Source organism: Odontomachus brunneus, unplaced genomic scaffold (genome assembly GCF_010583005.1).
Source record: "Odontomachus brunneus isolate Ranch 3 - 2012 unplaced genomic scaffold, Obru_v1 Obru_scaffold_007, whole genome shotgun sequence".
NCBI classification, from domain to species: domain Eukaryota; kingdom Metazoa; phylum Arthropoda; class Insecta; order Hymenoptera; family Formicidae; genus Odontomachus; species Odontomachus brunneus.
In genome coordinates, this window is record NW_022639457.1 from 2,690,929 (window position 1) to 2,710,298 (window position 19,370).

A 19,370-nucleotide genomic window follows, 5' to 3' on the forward strand; every position below is an offset into this window, starting at 1 on the left:
ACGATTTTTGTAACATATTTATTTAAAAAATTTTTCCGTATTACATAATGCGCAGCACAAAGAACAGATATAAAATTTGTCATTATCTCGGAAAACCGTAACGTTGCTTCGTGATATCAAGTATCGAAATCGTATGACCGGTGTGTGTGGTATAAAACATATAAATTTCATCAATCATACACAATGTCATAAACATGTTATCTTCTACTACATGCCCTTGATCAGAATGATATTTCTTGATATAGCCATAGGTTTTGCAATATATCAATTCTATATAATTGTAGATGACTGGAATCGTAGCGGAGTGTGTGAAGGAGAGAAATATGAAAACGCGTGGAAATGGACGCGTATGTGGAATAATACGTAAATGTGTACTATGATATGATGTCTGTTGTTTTTTGTCATTTCTTATATTACTTAGTCTTTCTAAGCTTATGCCTACGTAAAATCACATAATAAAACTACTAATTTCTCTTGTATCATAAAAGATAATAATTGTAATTTTTTTTTATTGCAGTTATATTCGTACTTTTTATCATCTTTTTTTCTTTGTTCAGTGATGGCAAGATTCTTTAGTTTTAATTTTTACCGCAATCCGTGTTTTTTGCTAGCAAACGATAAGTATTTTTTTGTGTGGAAAAACATTATGCTTCAATCGAAGAGAGTGTTCTAGACATACGAAATATATTTGGTACTCTTTTACAAATTTATAAATGATTTAGCGCTTGAAAGGATATTCGAGAAATGCTCAGATATCTTATATCAGTAATCACTGCTAAAATGAAGAATAGAAACAAAGTTATTCTCTCAAACAAGCAACAATAATGTTCCATGGCAGATTGCTTGTCCTATTATCGTAAGTCTTTGTTGCTACTATCATACGCATTTCGTAAGAACAGATTTTTAATCACATGATGATTATATAGGTATCATATTAGTCTCTATGTTAAAAAAAAATTATTTACATCAATGTTCCCATAAACCTATCGATATTGATGTCATGTTATATAAAATTTGATATTTTCCTATACCTTCTAATAAAACTTCACGTAATAAATTTTTTTCGTTATTGTCGCACTATTTTAAATAATCTGTCTTGCGCCATTGATAAGTTGTTCAATTCGAATTTGAAAAACTAGCATTCTTTTATGCGGACGAATTTCAGACATATATGTATATATATTAAGCAACAATACTGCATTGTTTTGGCATTAATAAACTTCAGCAACAACCAAACAATTTTATAATATGTATATATATAGCAAAAGTAACAAAAATTATGCTGTCTATAATGTAACGAAAAGTATGTAATAACCAAATAAACAGAATTAGCTATAAACAGTATAAATAATAGCACTGTTATTTAAAATAATGACACATAAAAATAGATATCTTTCAAACGTAAAAAGTTCAAAAGTCATAAGACTTCAATAAGAATTTATTTTTTAGGCTAATTATATTGTTCATGTCATCTTGTCTAAATCTTTAATATACAGAACAATTCTCAAATAAGACAAAACTTTAAATACATAACAATTCGTTTCCTAATTAAACAATTATCGCATAGTGTCTATATAAAATCATTGAATTTAAAAATATCCTATCAAAATAACAAACTTTATTTCTGTAAAATCTCTTTACAGAAAAGATGAAAAGCCGGTGTTATCGTGTCCGAAGAATTCTAGTTCCATTTATTTACAGAATTAGAAGAGTACTCTGTACTTAAGTAAGTTAAAGCAGTATGGAACAATATAATTATCGTAATTGTAATAGGAATTTAATATTGAATTCAAGATATAAAATCAGTTATAAAATGATACTATATCTTTTAAGTAGAGCGTATTGTGCCTTATAACGAGTTACATATTATTTAAAACCCTAAATTAGAGACTGTGGTGTTTCATGTTTCTGTATTATTGATGAATACTTCCAATAGTATTCATAATTTGAGAGTAACGACTTGAATATATATATGTAAGAAAAATTTGTAAGCGCATCACCTTAGCGCATGTTACCTCAAGTTAAGATCAATAACGTACTTAATATTGTGGATGCTGATCTTAAAATATGTTGCTTATTTACATATGGCAATATATAACGAAGGCAATCAACGGGAATATATTAGTTGCCGATAAACTATTTGAAAACAACTAGAATGTGTCAATAACAAGTATAGCAATCATAAAGAGTGTCGTTACTTAAATATTTTGCATAAACTATATTTATCAGCAAGTTAACACAAGGCGCGAAACTGATTTCTTTCGTACTTCCTATGATACGCAATCTATTATACTACGTATAAATCGTCGATTACCCGAACTGTTCAGTACAAACAAGTTACTTTCCAAAATACGAGTGAAGATAAAGTTCTTTCATCTCGTGTAACTCGATCGGAGCGATACTAAATTATGCGAGCAATATATAAAATGATCGATTTCCATTTTTTTTTTGCGACATTATTGTATCGTTTTACCGTTATCACAGATTGTTTTGGTGGTAGGCCCATTTGCTACATATCACGTTCGGCAGGCCTACAATGGACTAGAACATCTTATCAGGATCCACCGGCAGTCCGCATCGAAACGTTTAAACCGCCATCACGTTTCTAGTGTCGGGAAAAGTCTTGTTAATACGAAATAGGCCACGTCGTAATTATTCCAATATGCCGTGTGAGCTGTTACTGTGTATAAGTAGTTCCTTCCTAAACCAACGGCGCGCAGCACGTAATCCAGTCGTTGCGCCAATTCTGCAAGAAGCAAATAGGAAAAATGATCAATAATTTATCTCAAGATACATCTGACTCTCGTGTGAAAAAAGTATTACTACTGTGTGATATTCGATATGCAAATACCTTGTCCTGGACGGATTGGTGGATTCGAATCTGGTGTCGGTGAAGACGGGCCCTCTTTGACATTCCAGCCGCCTCGGACTAAATCCCAAAGACTCCAGCTCTTTTCTGCACTCCGATTAGGCGTATCCACTGGACTTTCATCCTTGTCATCCGCTTCTACTAATATACAATTATATTCTTTTATCATATGTTAAATATTGTCACTTGAAGATTGTTTCCCTTTTAGAAATTTAATTGGCTTCTTCGAAAAGAATGTACTACAAGATTATTTTTTCACTTATATTAATTGTTTCAACACTAATTTATCTTATCAGTCCGTAAACACAGTAATTATTATAATGATTATATTTAGCGTGCAACAATGAATTAAGAACAAAGTATCGTCGTTGTTTATTATTCAGGTTAATTATTCATGAAAGGTAACCTGTAGGCGGTAGAACTGGATCTCCGTTATTCAATGACGAAGGAGACTGCTCCATCTGCTGTCCATCGACACCTCCGTACGGAGGTATGAGAACTGGCTCGATTTTACTATAGCCTCTCTCTAAGAGCGGTTCCATCCGGTAAGCTACCGGATCGGACCAATGAAATATATTGTAAAACCTCTTGCATAAATTCTGCGGCATCACGTCCAGTCTATTGGATGGAGTACGTGTGCGCAACGCTAAGAATACAGACAGCGGAGAACCCAGACAAAACAAATTCTCGATCTGTGAACAGAAAGACGAAACTTTCACTCTGCCCATTCGGGATGTATGGAATTCTTAGGGCAAAGTAATTAGAAATAATTTTTTATCGAAATGATTGAATATATTTCAAGGGAAATAATACAGTTTGGTTCATGAGAAATTTAAGTATTTTATCCGAAATTTGCGTAATTTTATTTATGGAGAATTGTATGATAACTCACGGGAAATTGTAATCCTTGCAGCAAAACTTCTTGCGTCGGGGACGGGAGACGTGTGTCGGGTCCCATCCAGCCTGTAACTATGTCATACACAATTACACATCCTAAAGAGTGCGCCAAGACTGACACCTTCCCTTGCCAGCCAGGGTGCCGGCTCGCAAACATAAAATATAATCTATTTAGCTCCTTTTGCAAACCGGCTCTGACCTCAGCGCCATACAGGGGACTTGTATAATACAGAATATCCATCGCTGATGTGTTCAGCAAGTGGCGTATACTCAGTACACTATAAGGCGTAATCGCGTCAACTATATCTGAAAAAGGGAATCGCACGTTCGGTGAATTAAACATAAGCAGCGTTATTTCTTCACTGTTAAATCTCTGCTTTACCTCCGTCCAATTTCAACGATGACCGCCATTCAACTGCGAAAAATTCCACTCTATGCTTCGAAGTCGGAAAGTATCTCTGTTTGAGCCAATCCACGCAGTCTCTAAAACTATTATTTCGGGTGAGAAAAGATGGTTTCGTCGTGATATATTTAAAGTGCAAATTACGCAGAATACAAAAGAACTTGTTATATTTTTTACCATGTGGTGTTACGTATAATTTTCCCTGTATCTCGTTTTTGTCCTATTCCGTGAACAACGAATACTAGATGATCGATATCGCGTGGCTTATTTTCCAAATTCGCACGCGTTTTGTATCCTCTTTTTAATCGATAACCTGTTGCTGTAATTCAAATAAAGGAGATACATTAAGTTCTAATATTCCGTATTTTTAAATATTGTATTATATGCAAAAATACGGCGAGACTGTCGGTATAATCAAATCGTTCAATTTTGCAAAAGGAAGTCAAGCGACACAAAACAAATTTAAAATTTAAATTACTTACTCTTGGAAAAACCCAGTTTTGACGTGACACTACGCATCAGTTTAGTAGGTGTATATTCACTATATAATGTCACATCATTAATCGTATGCCAGTCAACGTGAAATTCGGGGAATTGTTCGGTATGTAATACTGGAAAAGGACGAAAACTCTTTAGCACTTATATTACACAGTATATTACACAGTTTCTCTCCTCTGGAGAACAAAATGACGAATACCTTTGTAAGATTGATTATTTGTATCACACTTAGAACTACTTTGATTGTTGCTTTCTCTTTGGAATAGATTGAGATGGACTTCCTCTATTACTTTGGAATGTTCTGTTTCTAATGGTACCCAACTACCATCATAATACCATGTACCTCTCATAATTTCCCACTCTTCGCCTTAAATAAAAAAGTTCATTATAGAAAAAAGTTTATATACAAAAAAAGTGATCTCAAAAGTCTCAAGTCTAATATTCAAAGTTCCAAGTCTAATATTTAAAGTTTCAAAGTTCAATATTCCCATTTTTGCAGGCAACCTCATAAATAATTGAAATTAACGTTTTCAAAATATATATTATTGAAAAATGATAAAAAAGAATTGCTAGAGAAATATCATATAAACGTTGTCTCGCGCTAGATTATACACTAAAATTATATTATACAAATAATAAATAAAGTGATACACATTTGGATAAATATTTTTAACCGATTCTTTGTTAGAGTGATGAAATCTATTGGCTGCATCATATTAGTTTCACACATGCTACAGCTCCGTAACAAGCACAACCAATAAGAATTGGCTATAATAAACTCAAGGACAAAGTAATCTCTGCAGTATAAAGACATACACTATACACAACAGGCAAGATGTAGAAATTCAAACAGGAATTGAATCATTATTGAGACACTCAAATAAACCATATTTATCAGTTCAATATTCAGTTGTTGACCCACATTGATTAAAGTAATTGGAATATAATAGAATATAATTAGAGTAATATGCAATCAATAAATGTATATGGCAGTATACAAGCTATGAATAAAATTATAATAAAAGAATGTGACAAAAATACAAAAGAAGATTATGACACAATATTTACCTGGCCAGTATATGGAAACACATTTCATATTATCAATTTCAACATCGTACATGCCTCCTCTGACCACAATTTTTTCAGCAGGTGGCAAATCACTTGTTTCAGAGATACTTTTGCTGAGTAAATCTTGACGATCCTGATAAATCTTCTCAATTCTTAAGCTATCATATCCACAAAACTCCACCCATCTTTTGTCAACACCATCTTTGTAAAACCACCGTATCTCTTCCGGTGTCAAAGGTTCTGCATAAACAGCTTCTCCCACATCGGTCTCTAAGCCATTCTTTGGACTTTCATCTATAATTCCTTGATCATTTCCTTTGTGGATAAAAAAAAATCATGTTTCATACTAACAATTATAATGAATCATAGTAAGTTATAATAAGTTACAGACAAAGTAATAATTGACACATTGATCATGCACATTGATCTTTGTACCTTAAATATATATGTGATCTTTGTATCTTAAAGATATATGTAAAATACTAATGATAAAGACATTTCAGGCAATTAGACAGAAACATTCGGATACAAGAAGAAGACCTTCCATTGTACACACATTTATATGTAAAGAGATAAGAGTAAATAATATAACAAAAATGAAATTAAATATACATATGTAAGCAGAATTTAATCAGACCGTAGTGAAGTGCTTACATAGAGGGAAACTCTATACTTGAGTTTCTCAAAGCAATGCAAATACTTAGAGATAAGAAATGGGAATCTAATCAACAAAAATTACTTTGCGCGATTCAATTGGCTAACAACGGAACGATATCACACGCCACTTTTCCAAGACTTTCTAGCTGAAACGAGCACTTGTGTGCTTACAGAAAAACGAGGACATAGTGACAACCAACCAGCGATACCGCATTAAACGACGCGACGCCGCTGCCTCTTTGTCGGCGTGCAATAACGATTCCGCAAATTTACGCAGGCTAAACACAGGCGTGTGTATCTCTCGCCTCGTACCTTCACAGGACTCGAGCTCCATAGGCGTCTCGCTGAACGGGTCGACCTCGCTCCGAACGTTGGACATCCCGCTGGGACTCCAGGTGTCGAGCTGGAAACTCGCGCGCGAGACAGAGGGAGAGAGAGAGAATACAGTCGGTGTGTACAAACCCGGTTCGGATCTTCAGGTTCAACGGACGGCCGACGATATCTCCCCGTTGAGCGAAAATCGACGGAAAGACCGAGCACTGAATCACCACGCTGCGTCTGGCAACTCTTGTTATCGCTGTCACACTGTCAGCCTCGGAGTACGAATCACGAGCGCGTGACAAACTACTGAGTGTGTATGTGTGTATGTATGTGCACAGTGTGTGCACTGTACGATATCGTGAACGAGAACGTCGTTCCGTTCGTGTCTCTATCTGTCTCTCACTACGCCCTGATTCTTACCACTCTTGTAAACGACAGTTCGTGCGTAAATTGACTAGTCGTCCTTGAAACGCGGATCGCATGCAACGCTTTATCGGTGAACGCGCAAACTCTCCCTCCCCCGATAGAGACAGATCGACTGACCGACAGCGACTGACAACGGCCGCGCTTTATCTAAAATTGCGCTCAGGTCTTGCGGTTTGCACCATGCCATTAACCGTCGTTATCGTTCATCGTGCGCGATTCAGGCACGGGCGATCGCGAATTCGCCAGCTCGGTCACGCTCGTCTTATGTAATGTCCCGCGGTTTCCTGTATCGTGTCGGCTGCGGCAACACGCGCCCGTTTCACCGCCTTCGGCGACCAGCTGATGCATGAAGGCGCACTGCGTGCTGCTGCACAGCGTGCGCGTAACGTATCCGGAGATGATGTATCCCCTTCCTATGCGGCACGAAGTTGGCGTTCGTTGCTGCTCGTGCGAGCGCACATGCGCACCAATCGCAATAATGCGCGGTCGCCAGCCAGGAGGACAGACGAGACCCAGGCGATTTTGAATGGCGTTTCCTTCAGCAAACGGCTTTCTCAACGGAGAGGACAGTTCGAGTCGGTTTCCTGGAGATTAATGGCACAGAACTCACTCTGCTCTTTTCGTCTCCTTTCATAATGCGACTTTATTGAACGGCGAATATCGGAATTTCACACGCGTGACCTTACATTGCTGTACAAGTGTCAAGAATAGGTAGCGTTCACACACACGTTTTAAAAATGTTTTATAAACGTTAGAATCAAACCTTTCATAACTGTTTCCAAAACGTTTCATAACGTTTCTGAAACGTTTTTCATGAGTAAAAATGTCCACTCAAAAAACGTTAAGTGAAACATTATTTCTGCGAAAAAAATCGTTGAAGAAACGTTTTATAAACGTTTTATAAATGATTCATAAATAAGGTTTCAGAGAGGTTCTCGTTGAAACGTTTCTTATTAGTGCTTTACGGTTCTGAAACTATAGATACTTTTAAAAAACTGATACGTGTATGTGTTTCTGATACGTGTACGTGCTACCTGGGTATAAAGCGTCGTCTACAATATGCGGAGTAAGCTTGGAGTAAGAAGTAAGCCGTAAGAATTAACCAATTATAGACGATTATTTTTATAATAATTGACTACGATTGACCAATTCTTACGGCTTACTTCTTACAAGCTTATTCCGCATATTGTTGACGACGCTTAAGCACGTCGTTACGACATTATTACATCCGGTGGTGCTAGCGTAGTGACCCAACTTCTACTGCCCTTGAATAATTAACATATTTTATTATTTGCCACGCTTCGACGATGAGGCACGTGCTGTAACTGCATTTCGAGCTATTGTAATATTGTGGACGCGGCATCTTCATTCCGCGTACGGGATAGCCTCCCAGTATCCAGGGGTGCACTTAGAAACGTCACCCAGATACACCCCTGGATGCGTTGGAGTGAGAGAGATACACGAGTAAAGAGAACAATACTTCACAGGGAGAAACTAAGTTATTCCTCCTTCTCCCCGCTCAAAAGAACGTCTTTTGGCACACGCTATGCCAATCGAATTTAGTCAACTAGAAACTGACGTGGTCGTGTTTCCGAAATCCACGAGCACAACAACATCAAACATGAATCATCCCGAACAGCACGTGCCATTTAGAAACATTTCCGAAACGTTTTACAAACGGCTATAAAACGTCAGTAGCATTATGTTTTCCACTATGGTATTACCCAATAAACAAAGAACATCAGATCAATATTTTTAAAATATTGAAATATTGATTTTATTTCTTTAACATTTTTGTTTAATATTTTAAAAATATTAAACAAATATTAAATATTTTAAAATATATAAATATTAATATATATATAAATATATAATATATATAAATATAATAAATATTATAATATAATAAATATTAATATATATATATAATTTATAAATATTTTAAAATATATAATATATATATTTCAAAGATATTACCGGATAATACGATGCCTTTGGATATTGCAAAAATGTTTTAGAAATATTAAAAAATCAAAGTTATTTAATAATGTCGGTAAAACGTTAAAAACTACATGTTAGAAAACGTTATGTGTTACTAAATATCGTTGCAATAACGTTCTATTAGTGAGTTTTTGTTTACTGAGTAATGTGCGCTACTAAGAAATAATTGTCACGTGGCACGCAAGTGTTACGTGGCTGGCAATTGGCTTGGCGCGTGAAGCTTGATATTGCATTGGAATATCAACACGCAATACGATTTAAGAAATTAGTAGATCATACGTCAAAACATCAGTGAAAGGACGCGTCGAATATGGCGTATACAAAGTACTCATTCAATATATCGAAGGGCGCGCATCGATATAGTGGAGCCAATCAGAACCGCCGTCTCGCCTCGTCCTTGATTCTCGCAACTCCTCGTCGAGAGTTCGCTTCGCATTCCCTTCAGTTGTCTTTTACGTTCGTGACGTAAAAGCTATTGTTCACTTGGCGGTTGGGACATGCGGCGCGTGTACGCTTAGATATAAATGGAATTGTGAGTTTCTTACAGGAAGATCTCGTCGAGCATCTCGTCGCGGCGTCGCTCTCTGACATGGGACGTTGGATGTCACATGACAAATATCGCGATACTGAATAGAGAAATCAGTATTCTGCGAAATCAGTTAATTTTCATGTCGTAAGTGCTTTTAGCTTATCTTTGTGCATACGAAAGATATGACATATAAGTGAAAGGCAAGTATGGTATACAGAAAAGCAGTGATCCCTCTAATTTAGAATTTCATTCAACTTTATATATTTAGAAGATATAAAAAAACAGAAGGATATCACGTGTACATACCTTATTACGCAGTACTATACAATATTCTTAGATCTTTAGTTCTTACATGTTAGTTCTTAGATCTTATGTCATATTATATTCCTAATATTTAATTATATAATTTTCTACGCGCGTCACGTTAGCAAAAAGCGATCGCAGTGAGAAATGACTTACCGATCGACATCGAAAAGTCGTCGAAATCGTCGAATCGACGTCGATTCGATGTCTATGGGTAAGTCATTTCTCACTGGGATACGATGTAACCGCGTACTATCAGCGATTTTCAGCAAGAAACTGATTACACCATGACAACGTTTTTGCAGATTTTGTTGCAGAAAGTTTTAGTCACTCGCGACCTCATTCGTATAATTTAATGTCGAGAATCGACGTTAATTTCCGCTGTGAAAAGAGCTGCTGGAAAATCGATTGAAGGATAAGTGGTGAGTTTGCAAAGTAACTTTCTGCATTACCGTCCGTGCTGGCTCGCCACGTAGCGGCAGTGCCCGCTGAGATGGCGCCACCACACGGGCAACTTTTCAAAGCATCCCATATACTATTATTCACAGATAAATTTAGAGATACGCACAAAAACGATAGTAAATCTTTCAACACGGGATCTTCAAAGTGCGACTTAGAATTTCAAACACGGCCTGCTCAGACTTACAAAAGAAGGTCCATCGTCCAGGGATACAGATGTCTATACTAATTATAATTAAAGTATAGATTGCTAACAAGCAATCGAACGTGTGTCGCGTAAGATTTCCGGTTGCATGCGAAAAAATGGCAGCGGTCCTGTTTGTGTGTGTGTGTGTGTGTGTGTGTGTGTGTGACGTGTCACTTATGTGAGTACTTAGAATGTGAGTCAGCGTGGCTATTAAGTTACTGTCGTAAAAATGCCAGTATCTTATTGCATCAAAAAATGTTGTAACAAAAAAATAGATGGTATTGGACGTTATTTGCTCTGCTTATTTTCAACAAAAGAATTTTATGACTAAACACAGTGAAAATATGTGGCGGTAGCGGCCATTTTCTCGCATGCACCGGAAACTCTATCGGACACAAGCCGTTATATGCTTTTAGATAGCCTATTAGCAATCTAGTTTAGTACAGACATCTGTGTCCAGGGACGACCGCCTAGGGAAATTTCTCACTGTCGGTTGACACGACACGTCGGGCGATCGATTCGCTTGGAGAGTTCGCGAAGGAGGCACTAGTTAGCGGTATTGCCTTCTCGAGGAGGATGAGAGAAGACTCGTCCTCCTCTTGAATTTAAGCTAGCCGCCACAGCTGTCGCCGGCGTTGTCGCCGTGATTGCCGGCACAGACGGTGTTGCGAAGCGAAACTTACGGTGCACAGTGCTGGTCGGATTTTCGTCATTCAGGGGCTCATACCGACGACGACGTGACACACACCTACACGGCGTGCGAAACAAAATAAGGGACGACAGTCGAGGTGGGTGTCACAGTTCGATCTGTCAGTTGTCCTTTTCGATTGATGATGATTTCCCGGTTGCTTAGTCGATTGGTGGCAAGACGATATCGGGCCGTCGCTGTGTTCGCGTTTCCTCACGCGCGTATTGCGGCTCTCTCTCTCTCTCTCTCTCTCTCTCTCTCTCTCTCTCTCTCTCTCTCACACACACTCTTTTTCTCATTACCTCGTCATATTACGCTGAAGAACGAAATTATCGCGAAGGCCTGGTCGCGCCAACAGTTTGAATGAAATGCGTCAGGAATTCGTCTCCCTTTTTCAAGCTGTGGTCTGAACTCCCTCCCTCTCTCTCTTTTCATTTATTTGCGACGCAATAACAGAATCGCGACGATCGACGACGGAGGTCAATCTTTTGCCGTGTATGAGAAATCGATGTAATCGAAATTCCATTGACTGTGGACTCTATTGTGTAGAAGGAGAGAGAAAACTTGTTTAGCTGAAGTCATTGTCAAGTTAATTAATTGACTCGTTAGCTCGAGATGTTGACACAATTGGCCCTCAAACGCGGCCAGTGTCCTTTATATAAATCGTGTCTTATAAAAAGGATAAAAAACAAGTAAATATCGCGCAATTTCTCCTGTAACAGAATGTTCCGGTGCAAATACTTTCAAGTGAAGAGAAAACGTGAGGACTGCGCGAGAATTGTGATGTAAGATTATTTCACGCTCAAGCCGTTAACATTTAACGGCTCATTAAAGCGTGTCCCGTTCCTTCGAACGACGCGACCTTGTCCTTCGCCGGCCACTCGTCGACAATAGATTTGATCTCCTTGGCCGCGTGTCTACTTAGAGCGAATTCGGTTGTTCGCTTTAGTGCGCACTGAGTGCGTACTAAAGCTTGTTCATAGTATGTTATTATATTTAAAGATTGTCTTAAATAAATTTTAACCATCTTAAAATATTTTTAACCATAATATGATATGTACAACATCCGTACGAATTATTTTATTAGCTAAAATGTTTTTAAATATGTATTTAAGACACGATCTTAAATATAAAAATGTACTGTAAACAAGCCTTAACGCGCATTCAGTGCGCACTAGTGCAAGCTACCGAATTCGCTATTAGATTCAACATGAAACGCATGTGCACGCGTCGTTCCAACACAAAAAAGAAGATAAACATTGCTGAAAGATACAAAGAGTGCAGCCGGTGAGAACAGTCGCAAGATGACAGAGTGGCAATTGTCGACATTTAATTGCATTTGGCATCTTTTATTGAAAATTACATTTAACGAGTGCGGCCAATAGTGACCTAGGTTTGTGGCTAAGAAGTTTTGGAATTATTTTGAACTTAAAATAAAGTTCGCGCAGATCGCAAATATGCAAAATGATCAGGCCTCAGAGAAATTTAAGCAGCAAGCAAATTGACCAATCACAGTCGATTATTCTTCTTACTGTCCAAGGCCCGTATTCTGAGTTCTCTTTTAACGATAAATGAGCCTCCAAAAGTGTCTTATAAGCTTTCTGATTGGCTACAAGTCACTTTTAGAGGCTCATTTATCGTTAAAAGAGAACTCAGAATACGGGTCCAAGAGTCAACGACTGTGATTGATCAGTTTACTTATTGTTTACGTTTTATTGATGAAATTTTTCTGTGTGCCATGGCCCTAACCGCGGCTGCAGTTAGGGCAACGCGGAGAGCACTGACGCCATCTCAATGGGTCACATCTCTGTAAACTAAAATCTGACAACTTTGGCATTTGCATATTTGTAATCTACGTACCACAAACTTGATTTTAAATCCAAAATGGTTTTAAAACTCTTAGACCATGAATCTGGCCAGTAGTTTACAAGCATTTAGCCGCATTCTTTTTGTCTTGCATGTAAAGAGCATGCATGAGCCAAAGATGATATTTCGTGGGAAATTGCGCTCGTGATTTTTGCGCAGCATAAGATTACTTGGACGATCAAAGAAACCGCCAAAATCGCTAGATCTATAAACGTTTAATTGTTGACGAATCATCAAAATCGCGTGATTGAACTTAGCAAGCGATTCAGCAGAATCTGATATCGTTGTATTGCGAATAAAGGCAATTGCGCGCTTATTTTCACGCGACGTCGAGCTGACTTACGTCGAGATTCGCCGACCGTATATACATTTACGTGTCTCAATCTATTTTCAGTCCTGGTTATAAAAGATCTGAACTTGACCGAAATGTAAACGGGATATCTGCTTTTCAATCCTACTTAGCTCTTCTATGAAAGTAAATACGCGGTTCGATAATCCGTTCGATACATAATTTTTGTACATAATGACAAAATTTTTGCAATCTTGAACCATACAAAATTATGATGAAATTATTATACATTTGTTTAAAAATTTTATGCACACTTAACTTTTTACTACTTAAATTATTGCAATTACTCGAATGTTTTTTTTTATCATTTGTACCAAGTAAATCGTCAAATTTACTATTTTTATAGCAATTTTTCGATTTCACTATAGTTCAGCTTTATAAAGGACATCGTAAAAAGAAATATAATTTTCAATTAATGCGAGTAGAAAAAATGTTAAAGCTATTTCGGCGCAGTGTGTATAGTCGGAGACTAAAAGATTGTCCGCAATTTTTGGGATAAGTTTGTGAACTTTCCATCTTGTTCAATAGGATAATTCGTTATCCAGTGGGAGAATGCTCTCGTTGGATAAGAAGGATAAGTTCACAAACTCACTTTAAAAATTACGGACAACCCTTTAATTCCCGACTGTATACTCGCAGTGACAGTTCAAAGTAAACATTATATTTCTACACTGAGAAAAAAATATAGTCGTCTTTGGCGTCAACTATATTCTTTTGTGATTTTAACCACAAAAATAGTTAGAAAAACCATTATCTTAGTAAGTGTTATTAGAAAAATGGTTCTTCTAATTATTTTTTTGGTCAAAATCTCAAAAAAAAAAGTATAGTTGACGCCGAAAGCAACTATATTCTTCTCTCAGGATATTCCCACACGAAGGATCACTTTTGTCTCTGTACAGTTCTCTTAGATTAATTTTGTCGGCTTGACATCAATTTGAAAAGAAGAAAAAGATTGATAACTCGCGGCTGCTTTGTGGTACATCGCAGATTCACTTTCTCAATGTATGCGTTACTCGCTGCTGCTTTTCTTCGACAATGCTCGAGGCTAATTCCACGTCGGGTTCAAGCATGCCATGAGACTCTATTGTAACAGCGACAACGTGCAAAACTAGTTGTCGAGGTAGGGGAGTAGAATAAAAGATCTGGCATAATATGGCGGTCTCAGAAAAAAAAACACGTGGAAACGATGCCGATAGCGCACGGTTATTCTTTGCACTTAGTACGTCGTAAGCAAGTTCTTGCTCCGTTACCTTGGCATATTTTCGCTTCGCGCACACCTCCGATTCCGTTTCTACCGACAGATAACGGAGGACGGATGGTTCCTTTCAGTAATCGCGATTATCCGTGAGCGGCGGCAGTACGCGTAACAATCGCTAATTGTGACTGTTAATTGTAAGCAACGGCAAGTAACAAACGGTAAAACACTGAGAGAAGAATATAAAAAGAAGAATTCAGAGAACAATTAGAGAAGATTTAGAGAATATAATATTTTATATATGTATATATATATACATACACTAAGAGAAAAATGACCTAAAATAAACAAATATTTCTTTGATGGGTGCCATTAACATATTTACTCAAATTTAAATTCTCTTTATTTAAATCAAATATAATCAAATATAAATATTGTTTGCCTGATTTAAATAAAGAGAATTTAGATTTAAATAAATATGTTAATGGCACTCATTAAAGAAATATTTGTTGATTTTAAGGTAATTTTTTCCTCAGTGTATACATATATACATATACGCATACAGGGTGTCCCAAACTCTCCTCCGCAATTTTTATGGCAACGGATTGAAATGAACATAAAAGTCTTATACCATTTTGCGATATTCGCAAATAATAAAAATTAATAAAAAAAATAGTCGAGTTAAATAATAAAAAATAATAGTCGAAATGTTAATTAAAGAAGATTAGTCAATGATCATGCGCGATATGATAGATGAACTGTTGCGAAATGTGCTGTGTGCTTATACATTAAGTCAAATTGAACGAAAAAGCCCTTTATCGTTTTGAAAATAACCATGATTTTTATATTTTTAATTATTAATGAAAGAAAATTATTATATGATTGTGTGCAATAATGCACAAATCTTCTTTAATTAATGACGCAGTAGCATCTGTATCCATTACAAAAGTGTTGCAGCAAATTGCAAACAACAAATCGTTTGTTTCCATAATAGAATTGTTTTCCGATATTACCGACCATTTGTTTCGTTAAATTAGCAAAATTATTTTACTCAGTGTACACTTGTTTTCGAAGATTTCTAAGAGCGCGTACTTTAACAGTTATCGGCGAGGTTCACGTTTTAATGAACCGTTCGACCGCGACTGCCGTGCGTCGCTATTTCACTCGTAGTTGAAAGGTCACGTTGATTCCATTGTGCATTCGAACGTGTTTGTGAAATAGATTTCCCCACAGGTCGGTAAATGCATCCGGGCCGGTATCGAGTCTGCGATCGAATCGGCGCGGTGGTTTTTGGAGCACGGGAAAAATGTTCGACTGGATTAACTAAATTTCCCAAATATGAAATACGAACTATTTGTGTGAAATATGAACGCGAGGAAAAGAAAATTTTTTTCGAAGTTATCAGAATTCTGTTTAACCCGAGATCTCGTTAACTCGAACAAAATTCTGATAAACTTCTGAGGAATTTCGTTCATATTTCATGGTTTATGTTTCGGAAATTTGCTTAATCAAACGTCTTATCGAGAACATATCGTTGGCAGTTTAACCATTATTTAAAAGAAGACAAATGAGCTGAGTAATCGCTTTTCTCAACAACAGAATAATATTCTGTTGCACAAAGCACATGAAGCAGCTTAAGAATTACACGTGATTGAAACAAACGCGCCTGCCGATCGGCAATCCGGCGTGCACGCACAGCCTCGTCTGAGTATTCCATTTCTTTATCTCCTGAGGACGTACGCGAAGTGTATCCGTACACTTTACTCGCTCGGTTCCCTCAGGATCCTATGTACACATGCGTGAGATGTTTCGCGAGGCTGAGAGTGTCGATCGTGTATTTCTTCCTCCAGCGTAACTCGTGAAAAGCGAAAAATTCCACATGAAAATATTCCATTGTCGAACAAGTTACACGAACACTAGAGTCGTCGAGTTCACGTGACACTTTTCACTTCTCGCGTTTCTGCCTTTAGGAAAAAGCTACACGATCGCTACTCTGATCGTCGCCTTTTTCCGTCCGTCGCGATGACATTTCTAAGCCGAAAGACAGCGTTTCCACGTTTTTACATCTCTTTCTCCTTCTCGATCTGTACTTTTTACTTATCATTAACCCATAACAGGCACCATGCCTTTTTCAAGCTATAGGTACAATGGAATCCGGCGGACCCCAATAAATTTTTGCCATTTTTAACATGATAAGAAAAAGTAGAAAGAAAAACGCTTTATAGTTTGAAAATAATACTTTACGAATATTATATTACAACTAGACATATATAATAACAGTCTCAGTTTTTCAGTAATCTAAAAAAAAACGTTAACTGATTATAAAATGAACACAATGTGGACAGTGTTGAAATAAAATACACTGAAAGACAAATAATCGGAAAAAGAAAAAAATTTATGTTTTTAATCTAAGTCTACAAATTATAGATTATATAAAAAATATAAACAAGTTATTAAATTAGATACATTATTAAATACATTAAATACATTGTTAAATTAAATACAATATTAAAATATTAAATACAATATTAAATCTTAGAGGGTTTTTAGGTGCAATCGTTACAGATAGGACTTCCACATTTGGTGGATATTGGTTCATTGCATCTAACATATATTTCTCTGGACTTCATACCTTTCTAGGACATTTATTATATCTTACTCTGACAAAATAATTTTAGATATTTCAGTTTCTTCAATTTTTAAAATAGATGAAATTATTAAACGCAATGGCTTATGAATATATTGAGTTGTAAGACGTCTCTTAATTTCAGGTTCTACTAACTGAAAGGCAAGAGCTTTTACTCTTTTGCGTGAAGAATGAATCATATTGAGCTGAAGATTAAGAAAATTACTTTCATAAAAGTAACGTTAACGGTACAATGGGGTCACTGTGTTCCCAGACGAAAAACAAATGCATATAATTCACAGCTACTTACAAATAACTCGGTGATCTCTTCTTCTGTCACACTGAAAACTGTTACTCGAAAGATACTGAAGATATTAGCGTCATACAGTGGATAGATTAAGAATTATCACGAAAATAAAATTAGTTGGGGTCCCCGGGAGCACATGGAACCTGTTACGGTTAACCCACGTAGGACGTAAATAACTCTACTTCCGCATGGGGAACGCGTGTACCGCGTGCGCGGCGCGTGCCAATTTTCCTCCGCTCGCCGGTGACGGTGACGGTGACACGCGGTCGCAACGTGACGATAACGTTTTTCCCCTTAAACAACAACGCTTCCGCGATCGCGCCGCAGCCGCCGACGGCCTTAAGACTCGGCACCGAGACGTGCATGCATGATCCGAGAAAGAAAAACACTCGACTCGACGCGGAGAACGCGAAAGCCGCAACGACTTCTCGCCGTGGTTTCAACAGCTCGCTGCTTATTCACAATGTGTCAACCCTCTGCCTGTTTCGGGAACATTTAAATCGTCCATTACGGATTGTGCTAGGAAAAGAAGTCGTAAACATTGGGTTAAACAACGTTCTGACTAGAAAGCGGAAGCCTGAAACAATGAGAAGGACTTTTGATTGTTTCTTATTTATACATAGGGAGGAAAGTAGGATAGTAAACCGCGTTAGCGAAAAACAGGGAAACAGATGGAGGGTAATGGACTTGTTTCGGGGCACGAGTGTGCCTTCGCGAATCACCGTCGCTGGTGTGACTTGTCGCAGCACCAGCACGTGTCATCGACGCAGAAAAGGACCGCGCGTCGGAGTGTCAAGTGTCCGATCGGTATCCATGGTCATGGTTTTACGCGTCAGAAGGAGGTACGTCCCTCAGCGGGGACTTATCCTTCCGACTTATCCTCGTCACGACGTGATCCGCGCGAATAGATAGAAAAAAGAAACAAAAGACGTCACCATTATCATTCGACGGCGATATCGCGCGAGTCCATGAAGAATCGCGGGTGGAGTCACGGGCGACTCCGCGATATCTCGCGGTGCGCGAGGAGACCAGGGGGAACCCCATGTTTACATCGCACAAACGGGTGGTGGTAGCTCGTCGTCGTCGTCGACGACGACGACGACGACGACGACGACGATGACAGAGGTGGGGCGTCGGTCGATCGCGCGGGGGGTGGTCGAAAGGTCGCGGCCCCGTCATTGATACGGTTATAGGGAACGCACTTTGGACCAAATCGTCGCGCCGACTAAGAGGGATAAAGCGCGACGGCGTTGCGTCAGTGTCGTCTCGGCCACGCAACGCGACACACCGGAAGGCAATTGCAACGCAAGACGTCCTCCGCGCTCCTCGTTGCCGCTCTTCTCTTTGCTCTCGCGCCCTTTCTCGATCAATCGACCGGTGGGATAAAACGCGGGGGTACCATGGACCCCAGCCAAGAGCGACAGTAAACGCGCCCGAGGGAACTCCGCGTCGCTCGCGCGCTACCAGGTGATCAAGAGAAGGAGGAGGAGAGGTAGATAGTTAGATAGAACAAGAGAGAGAGAGAGAGAGAGAAAAGGCAAAAGAAGCAAGAGCGCGAGAGAGAATAAAAGAGCCGCATCTTTCGCTAGTCGAGGTCCGTACGCGTTGTTCACACGTGACACTCGTATAACGTGCTGCGTGGGCAAGGACGAGAAAGAGAGAGAGAGAGAGAGAGAGAGAGAGAGAGAGAGAGAGAGAGAGAGAGAGAGAGAGAGAGAGAG

At 38.2% G+C, this 19,370-nt stretch overlaps 2 protein-coding genes across 4 annotated transcripts in view; one reads left to right on the forward strand and one right to left on the reverse strand.

Annotated features, from left to right (window-relative positions):
* Positions 1-667: 667 nt before the first annotated feature.
* Positions 668-8,172, reverse strand: LOC116853892 (phospholipase DDHD1-like). Of its 2 annotated transcripts, none has more exons than XM_032835211.1 (10): positions 6,705-8,172; positions 5,736-6,050; positions 4,867-5,034; positions 4,652-4,780; positions 4,347-4,488; positions 4,149-4,255; positions 3,762-4,072; positions 3,276-3,561; positions 2,852-3,010; positions 668-2,746 (listed from the first exon to the last, which is right to left on the reverse strand). In XM_032835211.1, the coding sequence occupies exons 1-10, from the start codon at positions 6,769-6,771 to the stop codon at positions 2,598-2,600; spliced, it is 1,833 nt and encodes a 610-aa protein (XP_032691102.1). In that variant the 5' UTR covers positions 6,772-8,172; the 3' UTR covers positions 668-2,597. The 2 variants fall into 2 exon arrangements, with proteins under 2 accessions (XP_032691102.1, XP_032691103.1); XM_032835212.1 differs by having other exon boundaries at positions 2,852-3,007; positions 6,705-8,171.
* Positions 8,173-11,201: 3,029 nt separating this feature from the next.
* The window catches only part of LOC116853890 (alpha,alpha-trehalose-phosphate synthase [UDP-forming]), a 36,233-nt gene continuing 28,064 nt past the window's right edge, over positions 11,202-19,370 (forward strand). Inside the window, exon 1 of one of the 2 annotated variants that reach the window (XM_032835207.1) lies at positions 11,202-11,406. The gene's annotated coding sequence lies outside the window, so the exon portion shown is untranslated. Of the gene's footprint in view, positions 11,407-19,149; positions 19,305-19,370 lie in introns of those variants that run through there. The other variant, XM_032835208.1, reaches the window with a different exon arrangement.

Coding starts and splice junctions, on each gene's coding strand:
- LOC116853892 (XM_032835211.1), bottom strand. CDS start 6,771: ATGTCCAACGTTCGGAGCGAGGTCGACCCGTTCAGCGAGACGCCTATG. Junction 4,256..4,346: donor ATTATACGTAACACCACATG/GTAAAAAATATA, acceptor CCGAAATAATAG/TTTTAGAGACTGCGTGGATT. Junction 3,011..3,275: donor TCCAGTTCTACCGCCTACAG/GTTACCTTTCAT, acceptor ATTGTATATTAG/TAGAAGCGGATGACAAGGAT.